The sequence below is a fragment of the Thyridium curvatum genome (assembly GCF_004353045.1).
Source record: "Thyridium curvatum strain D216 chromosome Unknown NODE_52_length_296666_cov_86.205578, whole genome shotgun sequence".
Classification (NCBI taxonomy): domain Eukaryota; kingdom Fungi; phylum Ascomycota; class Sordariomycetes; order Thyridiales; family Thyridiaceae; genus Thyridium; species Thyridium curvatum.
In genome coordinates, this window is record NW_022156807.1 from 115,548 (window position 1) to 132,500 (window position 16,953).

Genomic DNA, 16,953 nt, shown 5'->3' on the forward strand with positions numbered 1-16,953 from the left:
CAACGCAAGTTTTTGTTTATTTTAAAGGGGTTTATCTGGCAGCACCGATTTCCCTATTTCGAACTCTTTTTGATACCATATTGTTTATTCAACTATTATGACTTTACGACATAGGGAAATTTGTACCTAAGCTATTTAGAAGAAGCATCCCTTCTAAAGGACATCTGTGAACAACACAACCGCACAAGAAATACTATATTACAACAATTCAACTCTCCAATGTATTGCCTCGAGAAGTGCCAGCCTTCACTTCCTCACAGAAAGAAAAAGAAAAAGAAAAAGGATTAAAGACCGCGAAGCCTATCCCAGAGAGACTTTCCAACGGAACTCCCCTCAAGAGTCGGAGCTGGTGAGAGGACTACGGTGTTCCACGTCTCGACACCGTCGACAAAGAGACGGTACTTGAGACTGCTCTGGTCGCCCTCGGCAAGCGTCTCGATGGTGATGGCGCCAAACTTGGAGTTGCCCTTGTTGATATATCTGCCACCAGGAATATTAGCATTCTCTCTCTCTCTCTCTCTCTCTCTCTCTCTTTCGTCCGGCTCCAATCAACCAAGATATCACACTTACTTGAGCTTGACATCCTCATCGTCCGTCTGCCAATACGTCGGGACAGGCGAATAGAACTGGCTGAGCGGGCTGGCCGAGAACTCGTGCACGGCCGCGCCCTCGCCCCACCTGTCGTCCCCGGCGGGCGGCGGGAACCTGGTCGCCGCGAACTCGTGCCGGTCGCCCGAGAGCACGACGACGCCGACGCCGCGGCGGGCGCCGGCGTCCCACATGGCCTCGAGCACGCGGCGCCGCTCGGCCGGGAAGCCGCCCCACGTGTCGCGCGTGTTGACGCGCCAGTTCTTGGTGAAGGGCACCGACGAGGCCACGATCTTCCACTTGACCCCGCGGGGCTCGGGCCGCGCGAGGAAGGCGAGCAGGTCCCCGAGCTGCCGGGCGCCGAGCATCGTCTTGGCCGGGTCGTCGGCGGCCATGGCGTTGCTGGAGCGGTAGGACCGCGTGTCCAGCAGGAAGAAGCTCGCGGGGCCCTGGGTGAACTCGAAGTAGGTAGTAGTAGCCGGGTCCGCCGCCCCGAGGGCTGCTGCGCTGCGCCGGCCGGCCCACCTGGCCGGGGGAGGGTTGGCGGCCGCCTGGTAGTGGTTGTAGGGCTCGGTGGCGTTGTGGTAGACGCCGGTCGAGTTGGCGTCCCAGTCGTTCCGGATCTCGTGGTCGTCGAGGACGTGGATCCAGCTCAGGTTCTGGCCGACGGCCTGCCAGTCGGGCGAGGCGTAGACCTGGCGGTACTTTTGCCGGTAGTCCTCGACGCCCTTGCCCCACCAGCGCGGGACGTCGACGTAGATGAAGTCGCCGAGGAAGAGCATGAACTGGGCGCCGAGGGAGGGGAGCACGTTGGCCAGATGCCGGAGACCGGGGATGGCCAGCGGGTGGTCCAGCGGGTTGTAGGGAAGCCTGGAGACGATGCATGACGTACTGAGGAACGTAAACTGGCCGCCATGAATGTCGGGCGTGTGCCCTGGTTTTGGTGCTGCGGTAAACTCTCCCGAATGGTTGTTCGAGGAGACCCATTCATAGGTACGCTGGCTGCCGTGCCTGATGGGGATACTCAGGACGGCAGTGTAGTCCGTCTCTTCCGCCGTCCATCTGACACCGCCGACGCTCTGCCATTGGGGATTGTCGAATGGCGGATGGGGGTCCTTGATGTGCATTTTGACGCTGATGGGCATCTTGGCCTGGTCAGGCTCTCGGATGAGCAGCCTGGCCTCGGTATCCGACACGTACCCGACTCTGATAAACGACAAGTCATCGGCGGTGTACGAGTGTTCCGAGAACACACGGTCGGCCACCATGGCAACGCATGCGATGTTGATGGCCAGCGTTAGGAGAGACAGCAACAAGCTCCGGGGGCTTGGAGTGCCAACCAGAAGAGTCTTGAGAATGTGTGGCGGCTTGGGCTGCATAGTGACAATCTCCTGGATGTCGACATTCTCCTCGACCACCCTCTTGTCGCCATTCACCACGGGAGCGTCATCCTCTGCCGACCCGTCCCTAACTGTGGTCTCCTTTACCACAATGTCGATCTCATCATCGACGATTTCGTAAGGACTCTGCTTTATTTTGCTGAGAATGAAAGCGGGCACATAAATAGCAAACAAAGTAAAGACAGCAGTGGCGGCAGGCTGATGTTTCTGGTTAGCTGAGCTCATACAATACACTAAAATGCAAGCATCTCATGTATACTCACAGGTAACAGTGCCTAGATAAAGATGCATTAGCTTCACGACCTATTGAACTTGAAACAACAAGATAGACTCACCCATCGTAAGAAGAAGTAGGAGAGTATCCTCAAGCCAACAGAGGAAATGCCGGCAATCCGGGTTTCTGGTAACGCCATCTCGGGCGAATGTCTGGTATCTGGATATTCACGGGCTAACAAGCCCAGGAGTTCCGACAGTTTGTCACGAATGGACTTGTGAGTTTGACAAAGGGAAGCGGATGAACAGGCCTGAAGAAGGAGAGTATTGATCTAATATGTATATGTGCCGGCATGTGGCTAATTCGAAGAGTGTCACGCTCAGAAAGCTCCGGTTGACAAGGAGACGTATACGTGCCACGGCAGAGAAAGGGCACCACCGTCACATCACGGTCATGAATGTCCAATGTGGCTGAAGCTCTGCCGCGATGATATCAGCGATCTTGCTTTAGCTCCTGTCGTATCCGCTGTCCGCCTAGCCACAACAGCCAATCTCCAGGGCTCCAAAACCAACCAGAAACCTTGTTCCCTAGCGCGCGTTGCCGGGTCTCAAATCGCCCTCAAATCGGTGGATCCGCAGTCGACTCGACGAGCTACGGAGCAATTACCCCCTGCGAGGACCGCTGCCACTGATTCAAGTTTAGCGGGCTTGGGAATTTTGGATCTTCCGCGTGTGTGGCCCGCTCGCTCGCTCGTGCTTGGTGCACGCCAGGCTTAGGTAGGCTTGCCAGGGGTGTGCTGCAACGTGTGCTCCTTTTCGCGATCCCGTTTGATTGAATTGATAGCTGGCCAGAGACACCCCGAAGAAGCAGCAGAAAAAAAAACCGAGAGGCACAACTTCTCCTCCCCCTGTCTCCTCTCCGCCCGTGCACATCGACGACACATCATGAAGCTGTCTCTCGTCACGTCCGGGCTCGTCGCCCTGTTCGCCTCCCAGGTCGCTGCGACGGCGCTGACCTACAAGCTGGTCGCCAACGAGAAGGCCTGCTTCTACACCAAGACCCAGCACAAGGGCGAGAAGATTGCCTTTTACTTTGCTGTACGCTGCCTAGCTCCTCCTGTCTGCTCCTGTTTTGGATGCACATCTCGCTCTCGACTGGAGACGCAGTATCCCAGTCTGTCGATAACGATCAGTAAATGACTGACACGCGACCCCCGATTCAAACAGGTCCAATCCGGAGGTTCTTTCGATGTCGACTACGAGGTCACCGGCCCCAGCGGCAAGGTCATCGTCGAGGGCGAGAAGGAGCGCCAGGCCGACTACGTCTTCACGGCCAACGACGTCGGCGACTACAAGTTCTGCTTCAACAACGAGATGAGCACGTACACGGACAAATACGTCGACTTCGAGATCGCGGTAAGGAGACCACCCCCCGAAGGCCTCGCGTGCGCCCAATTGAATCTGATACAGAATTCACTGACACTCCCGTGATCTACACGTACACAGGTCGAGAACGAGGCCCGCGTCAACCTGCCTTCCAAGCAGGGCTCTTCCCCCGAACAGACCTCCGTCCTCGAGGAGGCTGCCTTCAAGCTCTCCGGCCAGCTCTCTGTCATCTCGAGGAACCAAAAGTACTTCCGCACTCGCGAGAACCGCAACTTCAGCACGGTCAGGAGCACAGAGAAGCGCATCATCAACTTCAGTCTGATCCAGTGCGGCCTGATCATTGCCATGGGCGCTCTGCAGGTCTTCATTGTCAGATTCTTCTTCCAGGTACGTATCTATCCGACTATCACGGGGCAGAAAGGACCAGGAGAGCTAAAGGTTGGGACAGGGCGCAAGGAAAGGCTACGTGTAAATGCTTGGTTTTCTTTGGACTGGGTTTCGGGTTTGGGCAAGGCGTACGAAAGAGCTGGAAAAGGTCTTGCCGGGATGCACTGCTTCACACACGCATGAGTGAAAGAAGATAATGCAGAATGATAATAGACGACAAAACCGCGGGACTAGCAATATGCAATATTGCAAACCGCTGCGGTATAGATGATAAAAAGATGCATTCGAACGAACGACTCTCTGTACTGTCAATGTTGAACTTGCTTATTCAGTGGCATGGTATCTCAACATTGTCCCTCCCCAGATCTTTTCTCATTTGGAACACCAACGGCAACATGACTGACTACCCAACTGCTCTAGCATCCCGAGATAGCAACAATCTGCCAGGATCTACTCCTTGGCAAACGAGTTGACAAAGTTGGCCAATCTCTCGGCGCCCTCCAAGGTCATTTTGTAATTGGCGTATTGGGGTTTTCGGCACAAGCAGGAAGTACCCCCAAGTCACGCAGGACAGCAGCATTAGTGAAGCAACTCTTGCATCCATGAAGTTCCGTTTCGAAAGCCAAGCATCGATTCGATGTACTTCGTACAGTAACTTCGTACAGTATTGATGAATCCCTGCTCAGGTCGCCATTTGCTGGCAAAATTACGGTGGAGAGTTTCCATTTCGAGCCCACCCCAGCCAGCCCCAGGCCTGAAAGGCTTATCTTATCGCCTTGGTGCTGCTGGCTTTGATGCGACACCAAAAAATCCCAGTGGAGTTCCAACCTCGAGTCTGCAGGTGATCTTTGTGTGTGTGCATTTTTGAAGACCGGCACGGCATTCGGACAGGCTTCCATAAGAAAAAAATATCTCCTCGTCAACCCGCATCCATCAACACGCAACCCACTCCCAACTCACGGCGGCCAGGCTGCGTAACCGCCGCCGCGCCCAACAGACTCTCGCGATGTCTTCGATAGCCGCATCCCTCGCGCAGTCTCTGCCGAAGCCAAAGTACACAGGCGAGGATGAGGAACCTGCCTCGCGGTCGCGACAGCACGGCCCTCGCATCGTCGGTCCCGGACAGCTTGACGAGACCCAGATCGTGCTGAAGGTATGTACACGGCCGGCCCCACCCCCATTGCCCTCATGCGATATATCTCTCCCGTTACTGACTTCTGGCCCCCGTCCCGACAGCGATCGGGTCCTCCCCCGTACGGCCAACGAGCAGGATGGCGGCCGCGGTCGGCCGAAGACTTTGGCGACGGCGGCGCCTTCCCCGAGATCCCCGTCGCCCAGTACCCGCTCGACATGGGCAAGAAGGGCGCGTCGAAGAGCAATGCCCTAGCTCTCCAGGTCGACGGGGAGGGCAAGGTCAAATACGATGCTCTGGCGCGCCAGGGCCACACCGAGAACCGCATCGTGCACGCCTCCTTCAAGGACCTGATCCCGCTGCGGCAGCGCGCCGACGCTGGCGAGCTCAGTCTGGAGCGCCCCAGCCAGGAAGAGGTGGACGCCACGACGGAAAGGACAAAGAACGCGTTGGCGGCGCTCGTCAGCGGCGCCGTCGCCGCCCAGAAGCCCAAGAACGTCAACATCGGGAACCGGAAGGATCCGACTTTTGTGCGGTACACGCCCGGCAACCAGATGGGCGACAACTCCAAGAAGCAGGACCGCATCATGAAGATTGTCGAGCGCCAGAGGGACCCCATGGAGCCGCCCAAGTTCAAGCACAAGAAGATCCCCCGCGGGCCGCCGAGCCCCCCGCCGCCGGTGATGCACTCGCCGCCCCGGAAACTGACGGCGGAGGACCAGGAGGCCTGGCGCATCCCGCCGCCGGTCTCCAACTGGAAGAACCCCAAGGGCTATACCGTGCCGCTGGACAAGCGCCTGGCGGCCGACGGGCGGGGGCTGCAGGACGTCGAGATCAACGACAAGTTCGCGCAGTTCTCCGAGGCCCTGTTCATGGCGGACAGGCACGCGCGCGAGGAGGTCAGGCAGCGGGCCCTCATGCAGCAGAGGCTGGCGGAGAAGGAAAAGGCGCAGAAGGAGGACCACCTGCGCATGCTGGCGCAAAAGGCGCGCGAGGACCGGGCCGGCGCGGGCCGGCGGCGGGACTCTGGCGGCTCGAGGTCGCGGTCGCGCAGCTACAGCGGCTCCGGCTCGGGCTCGGACAGCGAGGAGTCGGACGTCCGCGAGCGGGAGGCCGCCCGCCGGGAGAAGCGCAAGGAGGAGGAGCGCAAGCTGCGGCAGTCGAGGATGGGCGCCGAGCGGCGGATCCAGGTCATGGCGCGCGAGCAGGACCGCGACATCTCGGAGAAGATCGCCCTGGGGCTGGCCAAGCCCACCCAGTCCTCGGAGGGCATGTACGACTCGCGCCTCTTCAACCAGACGAGCGGCTTCGACGCCGGCTTCAACGAGGACAACCCCTACGACAAGCCCCTGTTCGCGGCGCAGGACGCCATCAGCAGCATCTACCGCCCGCGGGCCAACCAGGGCGACGACGGCGACGACGACGACGGCGCCGGCGAGGCCGAGATGGCCAAGATCCACAAGGCGAGCCGCTTCGGCGAGGTGCTCGGCCGGGGCACCTTCCAGGGCGCCGCCGACGTCGAGGCCCGCGAGGGCCCCGTCCAGTTCGAGAAGGAGTCTGGCGGCGGCGGCGGCGGCGGCGGTGCCGACCCCTTCAACGTGGACAAGTTCCTGTCCGAGGTGGAGGAGAGCTCGGCCTCGAAGCGCGGCTACGGGCTGCAGGAGGAGGATTCGAGGCAGTCGAAACGGGCCAAGGTGGATGACGACGAGGACTAAAGAGGGGGTGGGCGCAACACAAGAAGAGATTGGGTGAATGATATCTAGCCTTTCGGAGATTATCTGTACTTTTGTGCATATCACTTAGAAAAAGGGAGTTGGGGGATCCTGCATTGGAATGGATAAATGAACCTCTTTGGGGGGTCCTGTGCTAAATTCACCTGCACAACTCATTCGGCGTGTGTGGCACCGTTGATACGCATCTTTGTATGGTGTTGCCGTAGATATCTCTCTGTAACAATTGCACCAGCTAACATTCTCAAGATAATTTCTATAATTGTCATTTCTATTGGTACACGAAGTTCATGCTCCCTCTGTCAGGCCGAGCCTTCTTGCCTCGCCAGCCATTTGATGCAAAACCCAAGTGGAGAGTATGTCCTCGAAAATGCCGGATTCCCAACCAACCCCTCAAGAACGCAAGGCAAGTCTATCAGATCTCGTAAAGAACGCCGGGTGTGTAAAACCGCCAAGAGGACGACGACTGAAACCCCTGGCCATCACCAGTCCACCGCACCTCGTCCCCGGGATAACACGTATACAAGTACACATCATCATATGCAATCAAACACACACTCCCACATACACCCATCTTACACACACATAACTAACCCCTTCCCGCCCCCCTCGCTCACAATCTCACAGCCCAACCAACACCTTACTCATCCTTGGGCATCCTCAACCAGGCATCGATGGCCGCCGAGAAGGCCGCGAAGCCGGCGCACCCCACGGCCGCGGCCTGGGGACCCCCGTTGCGCGCCAGTATCGCGCCCGTGATGCAGCCCGCCGCCACGCCGTTGCCCATGTCGTTCTTGGCCCGCAGGCCCTCGATGCCGCACTCGATGCCGCTGAAGAGCGCGCCCACCATGGCGAAGTTCTTGGCCGTGCTGTACGACCGCGCGCCCATGTCCTTGAAGCCCACGGCCAGCTGCTGGCGCAGCGGCAGCGAGGACAAGGGGGCGCCCGGGTTGGGCAGCATGGCGGCGCCGGCGGCTGCTGACGCTGACGGCGCTGCTGCTGCTGCTGCTGAGGTTGTCGCGGCTGCGGCGGCGGCTGTGGGTGTCTTGATGGGCGCGACGGTGCTGTTGGCCGTCGCTGCGGCGGCGCGAGCGATGGGGGATGAGGATGTCGCGGCCTTGGGCTGTGCTGTCGTTGAAGAGGAAGTTGCCGCCGTCCCGCTCGTCGTCGTGGCGGTGCTGGCGGTCGTTGATGCGGCCGGTGTACTCGTCACCGGTGCCGCTGTGTGGAAGGGGGTATCGTACGCCATCTGCACAAGGACCGAATAATTAATTAGAAAGCCGCCCTCAGAGAGATCGAGACAGAAGGTGATGATGATGACGAGGGATGCTTACCGAGGCCATAAACATGCCAAACAGGGCACCGAGACCGAAGCCCGCGACCCCAGACATTGCTGTCTTTGCGTAGCATGACTCCATGAGGGAGTTCAGCTGCAGGAGGCAACCCAAGTTAGCAAACAGTATCACTGTGGTAAGTTCAAGCATGAACATGCCTTCTTGACGTTGGGATCATTGGGATCGTAGCCCGATGCACCACCCGAAGGTGCGCCAGCTCCTGGGAAATTCATCGTTGCGTCCAGGTGTAGTAGAACAGCTTGTGATTCAGACTCGCAGAGAGAGAGAGCTTGTCGGTACGGCGAGCTGATAAAGTTGGGGAGTCCAATCTATGGAGGAAATTATTTTGCCTGGAGCTACCGCCCGCATTATTGCATCTGATAGCGGAAGAAAAAAAAGCTGGGGTGGGTGGCGTCGGTGTTGGCGCGTGGTGGGTCCCGGCTTCGCCCGCCGCATGCCTTCATAACCTTCACAGGCCTTGTACAAGTAATGATATATCCCAAGAGGATTTAGTGCGCTGCTATGTTGACTTATACACAGGTTCACAGCTATCTTATTTGATGGTTCGCTATGTCCTTTATGTCGCTCAACTCAATGTGCGAGTATCTAATGCCATCAATCCCTGCCATCTCCCCCCAAGAACAGTACCATAACGCAGGCCTCCTTTTCCTCATCGCTTGAGCCTGCTCGCTCTCCAATGATAGCCAAGCCAAGACACACACACACACACAAAATAGAAACAAGATGTAAAGAGAGTGAAGGTAGAGCCGAAAAGGGCATGGGATGGTCTCGGCAGTGAGGCCGAACCTTGCCAGACCGTGTCTAGCCTCCATGATCGATCATGACACAATGCATATATCCATCGTTTACTTGAGGAAGAGATCACCAGCGCCATTGCGCACCGATCTTGATCTATCAGCGTGGTCGAGGCCGAGGTATTCATCGTCCGACGTAATGAGGTCCGAGAGAATATCGTCTGCGGGTTGTCAGTTGCGCTCACGGGGGGGAAGAGGGCAAGAAGTTATTGCCAAGCTTACCATCATTCAAGTATTGCTGTTTCGAGAACTGTGACCTACGCACAACAGCAAACTTGATCTTTTCGAAACTCTTGCCCTTGAGTCCTGTCCGCTTCTCGAGTCGCTTCTTGGTCTCACTGAAGAGTTCACCCTGCTCCTCGTGTGAGTACATGCCAGCCAAGAAATCAAAGTGCGAGCATTCGACATCACTTACCTCTTGAAGGAGAAGCCTGAAGGGAACGCCGTGAAGCCTGCTCGGCTCGTTCTGGAAGTGGAGGACAGGGATAAACCGGCCTTCCTCAGCCTCGAGTTCCTCCTCGGGTATCCTCTCTGCGACCAAACGCGTGTACTCGTTGATGCTAATCACGGGGTAGTCCCTAGCCAACTCGCGGGAGAATTTGTGGTTGTTGGTCTCGTAAACGCGGATTCTGCCACCTTCCTCTTCGTCCGCGAGCTTGGCCTTCTTCGTCAATGCCACGATGAGATCCTCAATGGTCCCATTCTTTGACACGAGAACATCGTATTGATCCTGGTCCGCAAGTCAGTATCTATCACCCGCGTACTCGAGCATGTATCCACCCTTACCTCCTTGGTGATTCCTTCACTAAGCCAGGTAATCCGCACATTCTTCTTGGTATCCAACTCTGCCAAGCTCATGTCGAGAACCTCAAAGTAGAGCGCATCGTTCCGTTGGTTCATGTTCAACTGTCCATAGCCGCTGGGGTTAAGGATTGTGTTGAGCGTCGCAGTCTGTAAGCGCTTGACAGCCCCTCTCGGGTTGCCGGTAGTACCGTTGACGGTGAAGAAGCGTAGATGAGTGCCTTCCACGCCCAACTTCTCACCGACCTTTTCCGAGAGCTGGTCATAGCCCATGCGCGAGTTGAGAACCAGGTCGAAAGGCGGATAGAGGTTAGAGTCGCAGCGGGTTGTATGAGCATGGAACCTGACTGTCTTCTTGTTCATCAAGAAGTCGTAGTACTCCTTCGCGTCTTCGAATTGGTCCGACTTCCTGGTGCTTTGTCTTCTTGTTAGCAATCTCCCGGAGGCGACGTGAGAAGGTAAGCTTACGTCTCTTCGACAGCCTTGTCGGCAGTGTGCTTCTTCTCGAGGAAGTGGCGCTCTGATGATTTGCGTTCCGCCGTTCGCTGGAAGCAGACGATATCTCCATCTTGAAGCTCGGCGGCCTTGAGGTTTTGCTTGCCCTTCAACACCTCGATCATGTTGGGTTTGATTTCCTAACAAAGCGTTAGTTCCCGCCAAAAAATATCCTCATATGTGCCAAGCAGGGGTTACAGACCTCCCAGAGCATGATCTTCTCATCACCAGGCAGCTTATCTCCCCAGCCCATCTTTTTCAGAATCGTAGGGACAAGATCCTCGACCTTCTTCTCGCGGCTGATGTACACGTGGCCGACTCCCTTGAGGGTCTGAGCCTCCTGATCGAAACACTTCAGGAACAGCAGGATCAGGTCATTCTTAACAACCACGCCGTTTGGCTGGCTCTGATAGGTAGGCCAAAGAGCCTCGCCGTCTGCGTTGACCTCTTCAGCAACTTCAGCCCAGAGTCTCAAAGCAGTATCTCTATGTGCTGCAGCACGAGCAAATGTGTCTTCGATAGTGGGCTGGAGATCCATAATCGGCTGGTCTGGGCGGATAGTCTTGTTTTGTCGGTTGACCAGTATCCAAAGGCGTACACGTTTCGGGTCTTGACCCATGTCGGCAGCAACCTTTTGGACGGCCTCTTCTACAGTCGTTGTCCGCAGCAATTTGTAGAACTTGGGCGCGGCCGGGTCAGCCTCGGGATTCGAGTCAAACGAGGTCAAGTCGAAGCCCCCATGATGGGCAAAAGTTGCATCAGTGATAACCTTGACACCGAGGTACAAATGCTGTTCGTCACGCTCGCGTCTCTTGGCCTCCCTGGCAGCAGCCTCCTCTTCAAATCGCTTTTGAAGATGCTGGGGGGTGTCGATCTCCTCGACAGGGGTCAGTATCCGATCGACTCGTGACTGTCTGATGTAAACAAGCATATAGGCGCTGTTCGGTCGCATGATAGGTGCCTTCTTCTGCACAGGACCACGTGCGTTTCCGTTGAGGGTGGGGAATGGCCCGCCAAAGTTCTCCTCGAGAACTTCACGTCTCGTTGCCTTGGTGACCTTGTCGTCGTCGTACTTGTAGAACCAGCCATCCTTGTTGGGCTTGAGGAAAGCATAGTAGTGCCCGGCATTGAGATCTCCACTGTGGACTAGAACACCATGCAACTGGTACGTCCAAGGCTCAGACTTGTCGCAGTCCGCAGCGAGGTAAGGGGCGGCGTCGAAATATTCGGGAAATTCGTAGCGATCGTTGACCTTCATCATGGTGTCTTTGGCGATGTCGTACTCGAAACGCTTCAGTTGAAGATGCAGCACGTCGGGGAAGCTCGTGAAGATGACACCCTTGTTGGCGTCTTGCAACTTATGTTCGTCGCCTGCAAAGTACTTGTTGTCCCCTTCCATCCGTTCGACACTGATGTAGTCCTCGAAACTCGCTTGCAGGCTCTTGTTTCCGCTCACGTTCAGCTGGATGTCCCAAAAGTCTTCAATGCGGCTAGATTCGTAGTCAACGTTGATGCAAGATATGTAGGTCTTGATCTTGCCGCTGAACATCGAGGGGAGCACATTCTCCGCTTGCGTGCCCTTCATCTTCTCTTCCATCCTCTCCATGAGCTTTCGGGAGAGTTCCTGTACGTCCTGCTGCTCAAAGATGTGACGCGTCTCCCAGCCGAAAGATTTGGTCAGCTCGTTCGTGCTCACAGCCGTGTTGGATGTCTGGAGTTGATAAAAAAGGCGCTGCAGGGTGTATGCGCTGTTATTCATGCTCTCATCCTCAGCTGTGGGTATTTGGTAGATTGCCTGTTTCGGGGGTGTTAGCTAGCCGACACCCCAAGGACATGCGCAGACGAGTACAGACCTTGCGGAAAGCATTCGTGAAGTAAAGAGATTGCAAAAGTGAGTTAAGGTAGCAAGTGGCTCCCTGGTTCTTGAGACCGACGTAGCCCGTCTCTTTCTTGGAATCGTAGTTGGTAAAGTTGTGCCACAGGACTCCGGTCTCATCCTCGACCACTCGTACGTAGGCAGTGATGTTGGCTCGCTCGTTTTCGACCATTGGACGAGACGCTTGCTCAAACTCCTTGTTGAACATCTTCCGGAGTTCTAGGAATCTAGTGAATCCCCAGTCACTCTCCTCCTTCGTGAAGCGATGATGCGCGGTATGGTGAACATATATGGACGGATCCTCGGGGTTCCACAGCACCAGGGCAAATTGAACACAACAACTCCAGTCCTCGGGGACGTTCTCGGGGTCGAATCCATGCTCGAGGTATATGGAACACTGATCAACGCTGTTACCGAAGGGGAAGAGGAGGATCCGCCTATAGAGTCGTGTTAGCGGAGCGACGAGAGACTTCGGGCGGACCGGCAGCCAACAAGGGCCAGGAACACATACCATGGGAAACCGCCAGCCTGGAATATTGGGCCGTGTTCCTTCTTGGCCAGGGTCCGCCAGCCCTCTACAGTCCAAGTGTCCACGGCATCCTCGAGAACTCGGGGCTCCTCTGGTAGGGGTACCAGAACAAGCTCTTTCATAGCCTCATCTGCACGCCAAGGATCAGTATCAGCTGGGGTCGAGTGCCAGGCGCTTAGCTCTGGGCCGCTGTCTAGGACGTACAATCGTTTGCGAGAGGCAGGTCATGAAGCTGCTCTGCATCCCCGGACAAGGTCTCGGGCGTGATCTCGGTGACATGGTCCTTCTCCGGCAGGCCGTTGGGCTGGATTATATGGGTATCGTCGGAATCTATGGCCATGGCATTGGGCGAGTCCATGTCTGGATTCTGCACCGCGTCATTGATTGACAGGTCAGTACAGCTCCCTGATGATGGCGGGGCAAGATGGTCGGCGGTCATGATGTGAGGGGCCAGCGTAGGAGGTGTGGTGGGATGGGTACGGGGATAGCTGCATGGGAGATTTGGGGGTAAAGGAAGAGCTAAGATGTGGAGGAGCTGGGAACAGAAAACAGCGCGAAGACGAATTGCTGGGAAATGCAAGGCGGTTTTGGAGGAGAGGCGAGCATGTGCGACTCGGCGAGGATCTGCTTACCATGATGGGAGAAAGAGAGGCGCGGCTGAAGGAGCAATGCTGGTAGCCGGGCGCGCGGGGGAAACGGCGATGATTTTTTGGTGGTGCCGGCTCCAGGCAGGCTCGATGACGGCGCGCGTCACAGCTTGAGGGTCGGGAGAGGCAAGCTACAGCGGGGTGCCCAAAAACAAATGCAGTCTTGATTCTGGGTCCTGGCCGGTGGAATTCGGGGATCGTGGGCACCACGAAGCAATGCAGCCAGGTGGGAGGCTCTGTTGGAGGACAGTCAGGAGCAGCAAAACTGTGTTGCTTAGCTGGTCGTTGACAAAATGCAAGCAGGCAGGCAGGCAAAGTCAGTCACCAAGTGTAGAGGAGACCAGGATGGGGCCACCAGTCAAACCAGTCGAGGAAGAGGTTAGGTCAACATGCAACAAACTGCACTGCGCCTCTGCAAAACCGCCATCAGTCTCTTTCACGCACGCTTCGACAGCGCTCGCTCTGCATTCTGAGAGGGCTGACTCGGCAGCAAGTATCGATTCGGGACAAGTGTTAGGAGGCGGAGCCAGGCCACCACTACGCAGGCTGCCTAAAACGTGAGGCTCCTAACAGTTCTTTGCCGAGGGGACTCTACACAGTAGCGGCCTCCACATGTTCCGCACCGCTCCAATGACGTTTCCACCACCAGCGTGGGTGCTTTCCAGTTGTCTTGCTTTCAGTTGATAATCTTTAATCTTTGTCAAGTCTTGTCTCGTGCTTGGCACAGTCGCTGGTCTTGGTCTTGCAAGTCTGCAAGCTAAAAAGGATGAGCTCCTGGGTTGCTCCAAACGTGGATGCCAAGGAGAAGTTCTAGAAGACGACAACTCCGGACCGTAAATACGGTCTGTCTGGATCTGACCAGGACTTGACTAACAATGTGCCTGCCTCGGTACTGGCACCTGTACATTAAAAGTCCTCGCATGCTGACGTCGAGGCCCTGCCTCGCATTAGTCACCGCCTACGAGGAGCAGCGTATGATTATAAAAGACACTGCCTACCGTGTAGGGTCGTGCCATGATCTGCACCTTGGTCATAAGGTACCTTTGAAGCGGTCCTACTGACGGCGCCTGTACGGAGTAGCGTGGTCCAGATTGAGGGAGTGTCGTCTAACTACATACTATCCTCAAAAACGAGGACATGCCTTCGAGGCTGGGAAATTTGCACGTTTATATTTCAGTGTTTCGCCTTTGCAAACCTATTGCTAAAATAATTGACTATCGCCAATCTCTCCCTAGGAGAGGTATCTTGAAGGTAACTAGGTTGCTTAAGAGAAAACAACAAGTTTGTAGACATGTCACTCCCTAGATATGTAGCTTGGCCAACTTTCATCAAACGAGCCATTGACCTAAACAAGCGGCGATTGCTTCACAGTGCCAGGACACCACGTCGAATCGTCGATTGGCAAAAGAAACTCCGGTACTCATACTTCTGTAGTTAGGTGATTTGAGGCCGTTTTCGGTCGTGCATCGGTAGCTCTGCAATTCTGCCGCCGTTACAAAATGTGGGGTAAGACTCACATGTCTTCATGTCGAGCTCCGATCCTTCATTCTCTCCCAGTCCCAATCCTACCCAACAACTCTCCAAATATCAGGCCGAACCCAAGAGCGCTGCGTAGACCCAGCTCGATTTTACATCCTTCTTGAGCCTCTGGAACCGCGGCTGGGCTCTCACAACATCCTCCGTATATGGGACAATCGGGATGTTGCGCCTAGTACGCACCAGTGCGCATCAGACTCCTCGAATCGTACAGCTTGGCTCGAAGCTCCCCAGGGCAGGTCTGAGCCTGTGTGCTAGGCCATCAGGGTCTCTACCGAAGCATGTATCCAAAAGAGGGGTGCATACACATCAGAATAAGATATGGCGGCCAGTCTCGGTCCTAGATGAGTACGGCTGAACCCTCTGTCGCGTGCCCTTCGACCGCATGGTCCAGAAGCTCACCAGCTCACAGATGGGTCGCAAAGGAGGCACGGCCTATCAGTCTGCGGCAGCTGATGGTGTTTGGGAGGCAATTGACAGAGCAAAGACTGATTAGTTCCGCGAATTATGTGCGGACTGAACTCCCGACCAGGTTTGTCACTCTGACTCAAGGAACCCACGGTGCTGTGCTGGAGAGCCTTGCTAACAGAACGTCTTGACAGACTGGCGCACCGGATCCGCGACATGCAACAGCTCCCATACGTTGTCGTTACGAACCCAAATATCAGCGAAGTGTATGACCTGTACTACAATGCTTTCGACGCATTTCGCAAGGTCAAGGAGATCAAATCTCTCGACGACAACGACCGATTATGCAAGGTCATTAGCCAGACGCTCAAGGAACACCTCACAGTCATACCGAAGCTTGCTATGGGAATTCTAGAGTGCAGCGGCCTGATGAAAGCGGAAGAGTTGGACAAGTTCATGAACACCATCTTACGATCGGTTCGTCCTATCATATCGGTCTTCCCTTGAACTTAAAAGCCCCCCCAGCTAATACCCTGACCCGACAGCGCATCTCCCGTCGAGTCATCGCCGAGCAACACCTCGCCCTCACCGAAACCTTCCACGCGCCCTGGTTCTCTCCCGGTGCCAAGCTCGGAGACACCGACTTCATCGGCGAGATCTTCCTCAAGTGCATCGCCAAGGACGTCATCGAGCGCTGCGGCAAGGCGGTCCAGGGCCTCGCCCGCGCCGCCTACGGCCCGGACGTCGTCATGCCCGAGATCGTCGTCCTGGGCCACCTCGAGGCCACCTTCCCCTACATCCTCAGCCACCTCGAGTACATCATCGGCGAGCTGCTGCGCAACTCGGTGCAGGCCGTCATCGAGAAGCACCAGCAGGGCAGGCCCGGGGGCGAGGAGAAGCCGCCACCGATCGAGGTGACGGTCTGCGAGGCGGCGCAGCACGTCATCATCCGCGTCTCGGACCGCGGCGGCGGCATCCCCCGCGACGTCATGCCCTACCTCTGGTCCTTCAGCAAGGGGCCGCAGAGCCAGAAGCTGCTCGAGAACCTGGGCCAGGTGCCGAGGATGAGCGCGACGCTGCAGGAGCTGCGGCCCATCTCGCCGGCGCAGGAGATGCGCCGTCCTCACCACCATCACGAAGACGGGAAACACCAGCACCACGGCCACGGCCACGGCCACGGCCACAGCCACGACGGTGGCGAACCACACCACGAGGGCTCCCTGTCGACCCTCACCGGCCGGCCGCCAAACCTTAGGCTGGGGATGGGCCTGCCGCTGAGCCGCGTCTACGCAGAGTACTGGGCCGGCAGTCTCGAGCTGCACAGCCTCGAGGGCTACGGCGTGGATGCCTTCTTACAGATCTCCAAGCTGGGCAACAAGAACGAGCAGCTCACGACGAGAGCGAGCATGGATGCCGTCTAGAGGCGGGCTCAAGGTCGCTACATCCCGGCCCGGCGCATTAGAGATGGTCCCTTTCGTCGTCGCAGATCTAACGATGGGCTAGAGAAAGTCGAGATTTTCACACTGTATTTGGATCATTTCTTTCTTTCCTGTGTAAAGGCGAAACACGGTGCAACTTTGGAGAGAAGGGGGGCATCTAAGGGCTACGGGGAGTATTTGTTGCTGTGGGGATACCCTGACGTATATGCTGATGACCGTGATGGCAGTATCATCTTT

General features: G+C 56.5%; 6 protein-coding genes across 6 annotated transcripts; 3 read left to right on the plus strand and 3 right to left on the minus strand.

Annotated features, from left to right (window-relative positions):
• Positions 1-284: 284 nt before the first annotated feature.
• E0L32_008121 (uncharacterized protein) lies at positions 285-2,327 on the minus strand (the record flags this gene model as incomplete). Its single annotated transcript, XM_031142940.1, has 4 exons — positions 285-480; positions 571-2,203; positions 2,252-2,263; positions 2,324-2,327. The coding sequence occupies 4 exons, from the start codon at positions 2,325-2,327 to the stop codon at positions 285-287; spliced, it is 1,845 nt and encodes a 614-aa protein (XP_030992626.1).
• An 819-nt stretch (positions 2,328-3,146) lies between these two features.
• On the plus strand, positions 3,147-4,059 carry E0L32_008122 (uncharacterized protein; the record flags this gene model as incomplete). The annotated part of the gene is made up of 4 exons (XM_031142941.1): positions 3,147-3,299; positions 3,429-3,617; positions 3,708-3,974; positions 4,036-4,059. 4 exons carry the CDS (start codon positions 3,147-3,149, stop codon positions 4,057-4,059), a joined length of 633 nt encoding a protein of 210 aa, XP_030992627.1.
• A 921-nt stretch (positions 4,060-4,980) lies between these two features.
• On the plus strand, positions 4,981-6,821 carry E0L32_008123 (uncharacterized protein; the record flags this gene model as incomplete). The annotated part of the gene is made up of 2 exons (XM_031142943.1): positions 4,981-5,127; positions 5,211-6,821. The coding sequence occupies 2 exons, from the start codon at positions 4,981-4,983 to the stop codon at positions 6,819-6,821; spliced, it is 1,758 nt and encodes a 585-aa protein (XP_030992628.1).
• A 655-nt stretch (positions 6,822-7,476) lies between these two features.
• Positions 7,477-8,227, minus strand: E0L32_008124 (uncharacterized protein; the record flags this gene model as incomplete). The annotated part of the gene is made up of 2 exons (XM_031142944.1): positions 7,477-8,085; positions 8,171-8,227. The coding sequence occupies 2 exons, from the start codon at positions 8,225-8,227 to the stop codon at positions 7,477-7,479; spliced, it is 666 nt and encodes a 221-aa protein (XP_030992629.1).
• Positions 8,228-9,036: 809 nt separating this feature from the next.
• On the minus strand, positions 9,037-13,125 carry E0L32_008125 (uncharacterized protein; the record flags this gene model as incomplete). The annotated part of the gene is made up of 8 exons (XM_031142945.1): positions 9,037-9,146; positions 9,208-9,715; positions 9,772-10,201; positions 10,255-10,421; positions 10,484-12,076; positions 12,135-12,594; positions 12,669-12,840; positions 12,891-13,125. The coding sequence occupies 8 exons, from the start codon at positions 13,123-13,125 to the stop codon at positions 9,037-9,039; spliced, it is 3,675 nt and encodes a 1,224-aa protein (XP_030992630.1).
• A 2,368-nt stretch (positions 13,126-15,493) lies between these two features.
• E0L32_008126 (uncharacterized protein) lies at positions 15,494-16,698 on the plus strand (the record flags this gene model as incomplete). Its single annotated transcript, XM_031142946.1, has 2 exons — positions 15,494-15,754; positions 15,823-16,698. 2 exons carry the CDS (start codon positions 15,494-15,496, stop codon positions 16,696-16,698), a joined length of 1,137 nt encoding a protein of 378 aa, XP_030992631.1.
• Positions 16,699-16,953: the final 255 nt, after the last annotated feature.